Here is an 11,767-nt window from a genome sequence, read left to right as displayed (position 1 = left end):
CCTGCACGGTCCATCCAGTCTGCCCAACAAGACAACTCATGTGTGCTACTTTTTGTGTATACCCTACTTTGATTTGTACCTATGCTCTTCAGGGCACAGACCGTATAAGTCTGCCCAGCACCAGCCCCACCTCCCAACCACCAGGCTCTGGCACAGACCATACAAGTCTGTCCAGCACTATCCCCGCCTCCCACCAGTAATATTTTGAGGTGGAAGTCAAATTTTAATATTTTTACTCCAGAATGTCCTCTGTGCTCATCTTCAGAGGACACAAATTCCAAAACTGTGAAATGCATCAATATTTTAAACTTCATCTTTTAGGCAGAGCCAAATAACTTGCTTTGTCCATATCAGAATATTTTCCATTACACCCATTCATCTTTACAAACCTCTGTACAAGTTATGCACTGGTCCTGTTTTACCAACAGTTCTATTAATTTTCTCACCTATGAGATCAGGCTAACTGGCCAGTATTCATATTTTGTCCCCAGTGTCTTGAGCATAGTCTTTGCAGCCTGGAAAGAGAGAGCAGAGGCCAGACACCGATGCTTTCAGACAGAAAGCAGAAGCCCTGTCATGAGAAAGGAAAAGAAACGGAGCAGGTTGACCTCTCTACTGCCATTTCAGCCATGTGACTGTGAAGCAGGAAATTAACAAAGGCAAGAAAGAGAAGAGCCATACCCAGTAATGACTCCTCCGCGGACCAATCACAAAGCTTAGGGGCCATGTGGAGGCCTTAGTACCTATCACTATCTCAGTGCAGTCCCACTCTCTCCCTTTTGCACCCTTCTGGAGGAAAATACAAGAAAAACAATGCTTCATATGAGAGTGGGTAGGGCAGAGGATGCAGGGTCTGAGTTTGTAAGGTCACAAGGTCTATTTCCAGCACAGAGTTCAGTTCTGGTGCTGGCATGAAATAACAGTTCTGCAGTGAAGTCCCCTGTCCAGCCAGGCTACACTTTGGCATTCTTCGCACCTCTCCCCAGTGCCGGGATCCCGGGCTGAACGAGGCCATCACGTTCTCCTGATTATTGCCTCCGACCAGGTAAAGTGGATCAGAGCCTCCAAGAAAGTAGAGACCTGGGATACTGGCATCGGCGCGTGTGAGAGTCGGAAGCAGCTCCTGCCAGGTGTCTGGAAAAGAGGTAAAACAAGAACTTACGAAAGTGCTGCTGGTAATTAACATAAGTACATAAGTAATGCCATACTGGGAAAAGACCAAGGGTCCATCGAGCCCAGCATCCTGTCCACGACAGCGGCCAATCCAGGCCAAGGGCACCTGGCAAGCTTCCCAAACATACATTCTATACATGTTATTCCTGGAATTGTGGATTTTTCCCAAGTCCATTTAGTAGCGGTTTATGGACTTGTCCTTTAGGAAACCGTCCAACCCCGTTTTAAACTCTGCTAAGCTAACCGCCTTCACCACTTTCTCCGGCAACGAATTCCAGTTTAATTATACGTTGGGTGAAGAAAAATTTTCTCCGATTTGTTTTAAATTTACTACACGTGTACAATAAGGTGTCTCCAAGCTACACATGACAGGATTGTCACCATAGCAAAGGATGATAGTGACATAAATACAATAAATTGAACCAAAAAGGGAGAGAGGGGCTCCTCACAGACACTTAAGTCCTCAAAAAAAAAAAAAAAAAAAAAGAACAAAGGGAGCCCAGTGGAGAAAGTTTCAAGTTTATTTTGGATTTGCTATCCTGCTCATTGTTTAAAACATCTAGGCAGCTTACAGTCTAATGTTATTGAGAAACTAGTATAAAAGGCCCGTTTCAGTAGGCAATGAAATGGGCGCTAGCATGGTAATCTCCCCCCCCCCTGCAGCATCCCTCCTGTCTCCCCTGCCCCCCCCTGCAGCATGTCCAGCGACCCTCCCCTCCCCCCTCGGCGCACCACCCAAGCCCCTACCCCCCCCCCCCCTCGGGCACATCAACTCCCTCGCCACCCACAGCCGCCAATACTAACGCTGTCCGGTCGCTGCTGCGTCTCCTGTTGAGCAGCAGCGGCCGGTACAAAAAGAAGCCAAAAAAAGATTTTTAACTTGAAACACGGCTCCGTAGACAGCCATCTGGCATTGGCTGTCGTCTCTGCAGCCGCTCTCCTCTCCCCTCTAACGTTGCTGCGCTCCTCCGGGGTCTTCCTGCAGGGGCAGTGACGTGGAGGGGAGAGGAGGAGCGGCTGCAGAGACGACAGCCAATGCCAGATGGCTGTCTACGGAGCCGTGTTTCAAGTTAAAAATCTTCCTGGCTCGCGGTTTTGCAGGGCAGGGGCTGGGGTGTTGCGCCGAGGGGGGGGCATTGACAGCTGTTTCCCAGGCAGGGGGAGGAGTAGGGAAACACGCAAGCGTGTTTCCCTACTCCTCCCCTTGCCTTGGAATCAGCTGTCAGTGATGTCACTGACCTCAGAGCGTTCTAAGCTGCCTAGAAGACCACCTCCGAGGGAGCCACGGTCCCAGGCACATTAGAACGTTGGAGGTAAGAATTATTATATAGGATGTGTAGGGAGGGGGGACAGGCAGGATAACGGAGGTGAACTACAATTTCAATAGAAGGAGGGGGCAAGGTTGTTCAGGCCCACTGCAGCAAGGGTAGGCTTTCAGGCATAAGCATCCAAAAAAAGGAAGGTCTTAAGTAAAGACTTCTAAAGATGTCTGCTGGCAAATAGATCGTGATAGTCTATTCCAGTGCTCTGGACCTTGAACTGAAAAGATAGCTTTCCTGGTATGTTTGTGGAAAATCTCCCTGAAAAAGGGTACTACCAATTGATTCTGGAATGAAGACCTTAAGATTCTAGAACTGGTAGAGTATTCTAGAGATCACTCAGAGGTACACAAGGCATAAGAAAATGAATGAACTTAAAATATTAAAAAGCTAACCTGATAAAATAATCAACATGAAAAAAAGGACCTAACACAGCTATGTTTTGGCTAATCAGGGTACCATGATCTACTATAATAAAACGCAGCCTCAACGTTCTGAGGACACTGATGTCACTGAAGTCACTCACACACCGGTTCGTGGTTTTATGGTGGTGAAGCCACCACAACATCTTCATGCCCCGCCCTCGCGTCACACGTGATGACGTCAAGGGTGGAACACGAAAACAAATTTACGCACAGGGAGCAGTAGGGAAACACGCAGAGCGTGTTTCCCTACTCCTCCCCTTCCAACAAATCTCAGCTGCCGCTGACGTGCACATGAACCCCGCCCCTTTCGCCACATAGCCCCACCCATGGTAGCACACACTTAACCTCACCAACCTCCCTCCCTCCCTGTCACCTCCCCTCCCCTTACGCGTGTCTCCCTGGTGGTCTAGAGGTACCTGTTCCGTCGACCCAGGAAAGAAAGAGCCCCCTCTTTCCTCCCGTAGCGGTGGCTTCCTTGCTGCATGGTGTGTGGGAGTCCGGCTCTCGGCATTTCAAAATGGCCGCCGAGAGTTCAAGCTGCCTCGCGAGACTTCAACTCTCGGCGGCCATTTTGAAACGCTGAGAGCCGGACTCCCACACCATGCAGCAAGGAAGCCACCGCTACGGGAGGAAAGAGGGGGTTCTTTCTTTCCTGGGCCGACAGAACAGGTACCGGAAGGGGAGGGGAAGGGAGTCCCGTGCCCGCTAGCACCCGTTTCATCGGTGCCAGAAACGGGCCATTTTTACTAGTTTTCCATAAAACACATAAAAGAATCATATATGCAAATGGTGACCATTCCTACAAAGACAAACAGAAACACACACACACACTTGTAAACACTCCTGTCCGTGCAGTGACCTTGAATCATGATCAAAGGTCCAGGAATGTGAGTACTTAATATGATAACACAGTGGTTCCCAGCGGTTTTTTTTTACGTTGTCATCCTTATGTCTTTAGCAAGAAGACCAGAATAACTGGCCAGTACCAGTCAGTTCCAACCTGCTGACATCAACCCAGCAGGTTTCTGAGGAGTTTAATCCTGCTGGTGCCAACCTGGCTTCCTTTCTCTGGTTTATGTTAACTTATTATCTCTCTACTGGAGGGACAGCAGCTTTTAAACTAGAATATGGGTGAAATTTCAGCAGTGCACGGTTCGGACTGAGGTATCTTCACAGGATCCTAACTGAAAAGGGAAGTTAGGGAATCCCTCTCAAGAGGTTACAATATAGCCAAAGTAGCCCAGATGCCTTTAAGTGAAGAGCAGACAAAGTTCAGAGATTCCAAATTGACCCTGTCAGCTGCTAGGTAAGTTGTAAATACAAACTAAAAGACATACTTTGAAATGTCTGTTTGCATTGTAAAGTGTGAAAAATATATTAGGAGAGTTAGAATGTATAGTACAAACTTTACTGATTAAAGAGGCAGACATAACTCGGCAGAGGCTTGGTGAAAGGAGGATAACCATTGGGACACTCGGGATATTAGGGTACAAATTATATCATAATTGGGTGGATCAAATTGGTGGAGTGATAGTGCTGTATGTTGTCCAGTCTGTCTTTTATTGTGGAATCAGGAACACCGACCTTAGCTGAGGTGAGAGAGGCCTCTCATTCTTTGGATGTTTTTTTTTTTTTTGGGGGGGGGGTGTTTTGGGACTTCCTGGATGAGTTGTCGCTGCGCCCTTGGAGTAATTTGGCCTGACCAGCCACTCCTGGGAAGAGTCACCACTGTTCCAAATCTTTTCTGTTTGGAGATAATTGCTCTCGCTGTGGTTTGGTGGAGTCCCAGAACTTGTAGCCCTTTCTAGACTGATAAATTTCAACAACTTTTTTTTTTCAATCTGAAATTTTTTAAAATCATGGCATAATGTTATTGTAAAACTTTATAGGACTACTTCACTCTTATGGCAAGGTTCAATATATAGTGAGGTTTACATTAAATGGGGCTGGCTGCGATTTAATTATCAATTAAAGTTGGTCAATTGGTTGATTAAGAGGTCAGTTACTTTTTCACATGGGTGATAAGGATGTTGAATAACTTTGTTCCTTAAATAAATTATGTAATAATTTAAAAACTGTGTTATGTGTTTACTTTGCTTCACAGTCTAATATTACACATTGTTTCAAAATCAGAAACCATTCATTAGGACATATATGCAATAATAGGGGAAATCAGAAGGGGGGGCACTTTTTCACATCACTGTAGCAGGCAGCAAGGGGTACATGGAGCAGGTGTGTGGCTGTCGGCTGTGCTGGTCCCCTGCCCCCTCTGACGTCAACTTCCTGTTCCGGGGCAGGGGACCAGCAGAGCCAACAGCATACGCCTGGTCCACATATCCCCTTGCTCGGGGAAGGGGAGTGTGCCGCCCCGGGTGGCACCTAAGGTAGGTACGCTACTGAGCATTGCCTCTGCCACATCCCCAGGTTCAGCTGACTCAGGGATCTTCTACATGGGACTGAACAGCACTTGCCACTGAGCTGGCCCATAATGCTCTGTTTTTGATGAATACATTGTTGAATTTTATACTATAGTTTTCATTTCTCACCTGTTTGTATATTGTACTGCAGCACAAGTTTTTCTCCTGTTCTCTGGACGCTTCCCAGCACGTAGATGTAACTGGAATGAACAGCACAGAGTGGGAGGTCATGTGACAGGGACACAGAAAAAGAGAAGTCTGTGAGAGGCAGAGAGGAAACAAAAGTCCAGGTATCTGTCCAGGGGTCGTAGCATTCCACAGCTGTGTACAGACATGTGCTGGAGTCCGGGGCAAGCAGGGAATCCAGGTACCAACCGCCAATGGCAAAAATGTTGCTTTGTGTCACTGCCAAGCTGAAGTGACGCCGTCGCTATGGAAGGATTACAAAGGATTATAATCCCAGCACTTTCCAGATAGTGCTGCTGAAAATTCATAGGATACTTAGGTGTCTAAAAAATCAGCTACAAAAAAAAGCATTCTTTGTGCTATTCTATAAACCTTAAGTTAAGCGCGGTTTATAGAACACACATAGCGCCTGTTCTCCCGACTAAAATTTAGGTGCAGCCATTTATGCCAACTAAAACCTGGTGTAAATACCTACAACTAACTTAGGCATGGATTGGGCATATCCTGTAACTGCTCATAATTTTTAGGAATGCCCATGACCCACCCATGCTCCTTTTATGGCCATACCACCTTTTGAAATCCGCACGTTAGACTTTACGTGCACCACTTTACAGAACACGCTTAGAAAGTTGTGTGCAAAAATTCTAATTAGTGTCAATTACTGCTGATAATTGCTTATTAGTGGCCAGTTATCAGCTTGTTAATTAATTTGCGTGCGCAAATTGGCCGCATGGCCAATTTGGGGCTCATTTTCAAAGCACTTAGCCTTCCAAAGTTCCATAGAAACCTATGGAACTTTGGAAGGCTAAGTGCTTTGAAAATATGCCTCTTTGTGTGCACAACTTTAGTCATCACATATAGAACCCAAAGGATAGTGGAAGTTGCTAAATGCATATTTTGAATATCTGGCCCTTAGGTTCATTTCACTTTATTGTTGTTGGACGTTGACATAGTTCTAATTTTCTGACTTCAGTTTGCTAAGGCCTTACCTTAAGTAAAGGAGTGATGGTGTCCCAGTGATCCAGAATAGGATTGTATCGAAATGCTGCCATTCGAAATTCAAATCCTCTCTTTAATTTTTGTTTATATCCGCCAATGACAAAGAGATAGTTCCAGAGGACAGCTGTGCTGAAATTCCACTTCTCAGCTATGAAAGGGAGCTTGGTGCCCTGACTCCAGAAACGCTTTTTTTCCAGATCAAATCGATACAAGTAGCGTATGGGGTCTAGCTCTCTCGGTGAGCCTGAGATAAGGTTCTCCTTCTTCAGGATGCACAAATTTTGGTGACCTTGCACTCTCTGCCTCACCAGCCTGTCCCTTTCCCCTTCTTGCAGACCCCTAGTAATGGTGCACAGCTCCAGGACACTATCACTCAGGTACTGATAGACCACAGCCAGCATCTCCTCACATGCTATGGACTTGGCAAAGTCTAGATACATGAGGCAGGTTTCAGGGCATAGGTAGCTTCGGAGGGAGTCCCAGCACTTCTCCAGATATGACTGGCAGACCAGATAGTTGGCAGTCTCAATACTGGAAAGCAACTCCTCTTCATTCATATGGAATTTGTCCTTGAAGATGTATTCCAAGATAGAGTTGAAGGTCTCAGAGGGGATGTGGTCCAAGAGGATCTGGCTTTCCAGGGTTTCTTTCATGCAAGATGTAGACAATGCTCGGAAGTATTCACTGTGCTCCATCAGCCTTTTCAGCTCCACCTGGCAGTAAGGAAGAAAGCGTTACTGGGCCCTGGGATTCCAACCATTAAATGAACTATTCTCCTAAACTCAGTAGAAAAGTAGGAGGTATGTGGGTGACTTGGTAGAACAGGAGGAGGATGGGAATGTGGTCCTGGGTTGGGAGGTGAGGGCATGAAGGAATGGGAGGGGGAAGAAAGGAGAGAGATGAAAGGAGCATAGCACAATACAACCAAGATGGAAGGCAAGAAGAAGTAATACAGAATAGTTGAAGTGTGTGCTAGCAATATTGGGCCCAATATTTTTTTTTAGCTAAGTTAGGCTCCAAATTTGTACCCTGTTTGAAGCAATAAAAGCTATTTATTTATTTAGATTTTGCTCACACCTTTTTCAGTAGTAGCTCAAGATGAGCTACATTCAGGTACACTGGATATTTCTCTGTCCGAGGAGGGCTCACAATCTAGGCCTTCCCAGAGGCAGCAGAAAAACTTTTGGTGGGAAGGCCCACCCCGTGCTCTCTCATTACTGACGATGTGTTGCATAAAATACTGGTAGGGCCCAGGACTGGTGGCCACCTCCCCTGCCCTCCAATTCTGCTGCCTATGAGACTGCCATTCAGTTGCCTAGATCTATGAGCCTAGTGTTGAAAAACAGTGAAAGCTCATTTTTCTCCCACCCCAAATCTGCCCCTCTTGCCACCTACTTTTTATGCTCCTAAATTTGGGAGTTCAGTGATATTTTCAGTATAAATTTAGATACTTAGCTGTAATAAATTTTCAGAGAGGTCAATTTAGGAGTATAATTCTCAAAGTGGCTCTTTTACCAAAGCTCAGTGTGTGCTAATGGACATTAGCATGTGCTAAGTGCCATGTGGGCCATACTTATAAAATAGGACACGCAGCATTTATATGCCGATGACCAGTTACCCACGCTCTCTGTGGACCCCCAGATCCCCCACCCCCACCATGACTACAGAACCCTGGTAGTCCAGTGGGACTCTTGCCAGGCCAAAGCTAGCCCTAGTGGTCTAACATCCCCCCCAAGCCTCCAAACCACCTTGTGACTCCAGTCTCAAACAAGAGGAAGGACTAGGTCTCCCTCCCTCCTGCAGGTGCCACCTCAAAATGGTGGCGCCCTGCCCAGTGCATCCTTGGATGTTCTGTGTGGGGCATAACTGCCATATAAGGAAGTTTCTCCTTTATATGGTAGTTAAGCCCCTCTCACCTTTGCTCTCCTGCTTACACCAGATCTCTCCCAAAGCAGGAGAAACAGCGGGGGACCATTCCTAAGCCTAGTTACTAGGAAACATGGTGGTGATGGGCTATCAGTGGGCAGCCAGATTAAGATGGCTGTGGTGACTGCTTTCCAACAGCCATGAGTGTTATTTGTTGGAAGCCTCCACTGGCACCTATGATACTATTTCAGATTTAATTATGTTGGGGGGTTTTTCACGCATGATTCATTATAGACCACTTTCTGAGGATTACAGGGAGGCATCATCATTCAGCTGAAATTTATGCAATTTACTTTCAGCTAAATCAGCAAGGTAGTTGTGCAGAGATGAAATACACGTGCCCCGCCTCCCTGGATTTATTGGCAGAGACCATAAGAATGTGGTTTGCATGTCAATCCATTTCACATCCTGCAAATAAAGATTAGCAAATAGGTTGCTGAGGAGACCATTTTACTTGGACTAACGTAATACATTTTTGTGACTAGCTTTCAGGTCAGTTAGTGGTCAAGTGATCCAGAGGGCGATTTTAAGCTAATGCTGGATTCTTGAACTTCCATCGTGATGCACAACATTATTTGTAAACCTTCTTTCATTTGAAATCAGCACTAACGCTACCAAAATGTATCAGGAGGGCTGCCAAAAAGGTAGAGCAAGCCTAAAATCTGGCTCCAGAAACTGGGTCACTTGGCAGCTCTAAAATATTTCACGTGCAATGAGTTTGCTAACTGTGTTTTGGCCACAAGATGTAACATCTGTGGTTACAGCTGAATCCCTCTAGTTATTGTCCCAGGAGTTCTGATTTCTGAGGATAGAACTCAGCACCCCAGGCGATCTGATAGCTGAGGTCTCCTGGTTGATATTTCAAGATTCTAACAGCTAGCAATAGAGTCCAGTTCCCTTTGGTAGTGTTCCAGAGGTTCTTCAATTTGGAATAGTATACACGCTCCTTGGCTATGACCTTGGCCTCCATCAACAGAGGATAAGACCTAAAGCCTTTTGTTTACCAGATGCACCAGTGGCTGAACCACGTTTGGGATAAAATCCTTGACAGAAGAGACTATTATTTATAGTAATCTGAATGAATGCTACAAGAAAAATCAGCTTCAGGTCAGAAAGAATAGAACCTCTAATAATTCTTTGCTGCCATTTTGAAAGGTTTCATATTGGGAAACAGAACAGCTCTCATGTTCTTATGACCTCGAATCACATGGTCTCCTTAATGTAGTTGGTTGTTGAAACAATGCAGAGTACAATGTTCTCCACACCCTGTACTTTCACTACCACCACTGGATTCTGTGAGGAAGCCATACCTGAAAGGAACAGATGCTTGTCTGTACTATAACCGATGATGTGTCCTCTGACTCCCTGCTGTAATAGATCCTCTGCTGCATGTTCCTCAGCCAGTTGTCCTTATTTCCGCTCCTCGTAACAGAGACATCATCACAAAACAAGACCCTCTTCCTAAGCACCAAGGCAGCTCTTGTCAGGATACTGACAGTGAACCTGGCTAGAGTCTGAAGCAAGAAGGACACAGCTGCAGCCAGAGTCTGATAGACGTGTACCTTGCAGGGCCTGTTTGTAGGCCACACAGAGGTCTGTCCCCATTCTTCATGGGATAAAGGGGGAAAGCCCATCAGTGTCATGGTCTGAGTGGGGAAACTGGAAAATTCCAAAGCTTGGTTCTTGGCTCCAAAAAGAGTATCCTAAAACAATGCAGGATCCCCATTCAACCAAATTTCCTCTCTCTAGTTCATCCCGGAGACTAACCTCTCCCGTCTGCAGCTGAAAGAGAGGTTTGGAGCTCATCACATTTCAAAAATAGCAGTGTTACTATATATATACAGATATATAATTCCTGGGGGAGGGGGATAGGGGAGAGAGAGTGTGTGTGTGGTCAGGGTAGGGTCACAGATTGTGCACAGTTTCCAATGACTGTGATGAAAAGTAAGTGTGCAGATCACAGAATCATGCTGGAGACTGTGTTCCTATGTCTCTACTTTTTATGTCCAACCTCCACCCCCCCCCCCCCATAGATACATATCCATGTGAATGGTAACACTCATCCTAAGATTAACATTCACACATCATTCCTTATTAAAAATTACCTTTATTCCATGGGAAGTACAACCAACCATTCTAATTATATGCCCTGGGATGATTATGTTTAGAGAACAATGCATCCAATGACTGCTGAAATGCCAGTAAGGTACTCTCATCCAAAGTCAAGATTTTTGAGAGTGTCAGTCATTACAGGGGTTTTTTTTTTTCCATAAGGCCATATCTGGTGGATGAATAATCAGTTCATCTAAATAGACAGTTTTCCTAGTTGTGAACAGTGAGAGCAATGTAAAGCGTTTGTACCACCTAGTGGTAATGAGATGCTTAACAGTCCTTCCAGAGGGAAGAGGGCAGTTTTCAGTGGAGCTTTTTATAGAGGTTACCTGTAGTTACCCCTGAACAAAGCTTTGACAATTGCATCCCTTTTTGTTAATTTTTCATGGTCAGCTCATATGTTTCAAACATCAGTTTTAAAAACATAAACATTATCCATTATTCCCCAGATTAAAAAGTTTACGTTTCAGATGAGTGGGTGTTCTTCTTTGATATGTTTTGCATATGTGCAACTTTTGCTTCAGTTAATCCTTTAAGTAGAGTTGCAGCCTAATGGTTAGAACAGTGTGTGGAGAACCTGGGAACATAGTGAGAGAATGACCACAGGTTCCAAAGACAAGAAGGACAATCTTGATACTTGAGAAGATTTATTGATCAACAGACTCGACATAGTACTGTATTTTGGCCAAACAGCCTGCCTCAGGAGTCTAAAAATGAATATAAATATATAAAATAAATGAAATATTGATAATAAAAATAATCATGATAATGTTATATACATACATATATACATGTAACAACAATGATGAACACAAAAGAAAGGCGTCCTAAAATGTGAGCATATATAATCAAACATCATTTGAAACAAAAAATCGAAAAACAAAGAAACAACAGAAAGTCAAAAAGGAATGCACTTTGAAGATTGTCAAAATAAGAGAAAATGCATACAAGCACAATTTACATATAAATTAAACTGAACTTTTAACAAACGGATCTCAAATTCTTCAAAAGTAAACCTCAGTCAGTAATTCAATGGATTGGTCTACAAAATATACATTACAAAGATATACTTATGTTGTAAATGGTGTCCTTGCTACGAAAAATGTTTATGCAGGTTCTTAAGAGTTTCTCTTAAAAAGAAGGACAAGTATGTATATACGAATTCTTGATAAGGTAGTGTATATAGAAGAAAAACTTCATGTGATGAATA

General features: G+C 44.5%; 1 protein-coding gene across 1 annotated transcript; it reads right to left on the bottom strand.

Annotated features, from left to right (window-relative positions):
• Positions 1 to 297: 297 nt before the first annotated feature.
• LOC115478395 (kelch-like protein 42) lies at positions 298 to 10,225 on the bottom strand. The gene is made up of 4 exons (XM_030215693.1): positions 9,756 to 10,225; positions 6,510 to 7,232; positions 5,464 to 5,764; positions 298 to 1,134 (listed from the first exon to the last, which is right to left on the bottom strand). The coding sequence occupies exons 1-4, from the start codon at positions 10,086 to 10,088 to the stop codon at positions 755 to 757; spliced, it is 1,737 nt and encodes a 578-aa protein (XP_030071553.1). The 5' UTR covers positions 10,089 to 10,225; the 3' UTR covers positions 298 to 754.
• Positions 10,226 to 11,767: the final 1,542 nt, after the last annotated feature.

This window comes from Microcaecilia unicolor, chromosome 10 (genome assembly GCF_901765095.1).
Source record: "Microcaecilia unicolor chromosome 10, aMicUni1.1, whole genome shotgun sequence".
NCBI lineage: Eukaryota > Metazoa > Chordata > Amphibia > Gymnophiona > Siphonopidae > Microcaecilia > Microcaecilia unicolor.
This window is presented reverse-complemented; position numbering and strand designations above follow the sequence as displayed.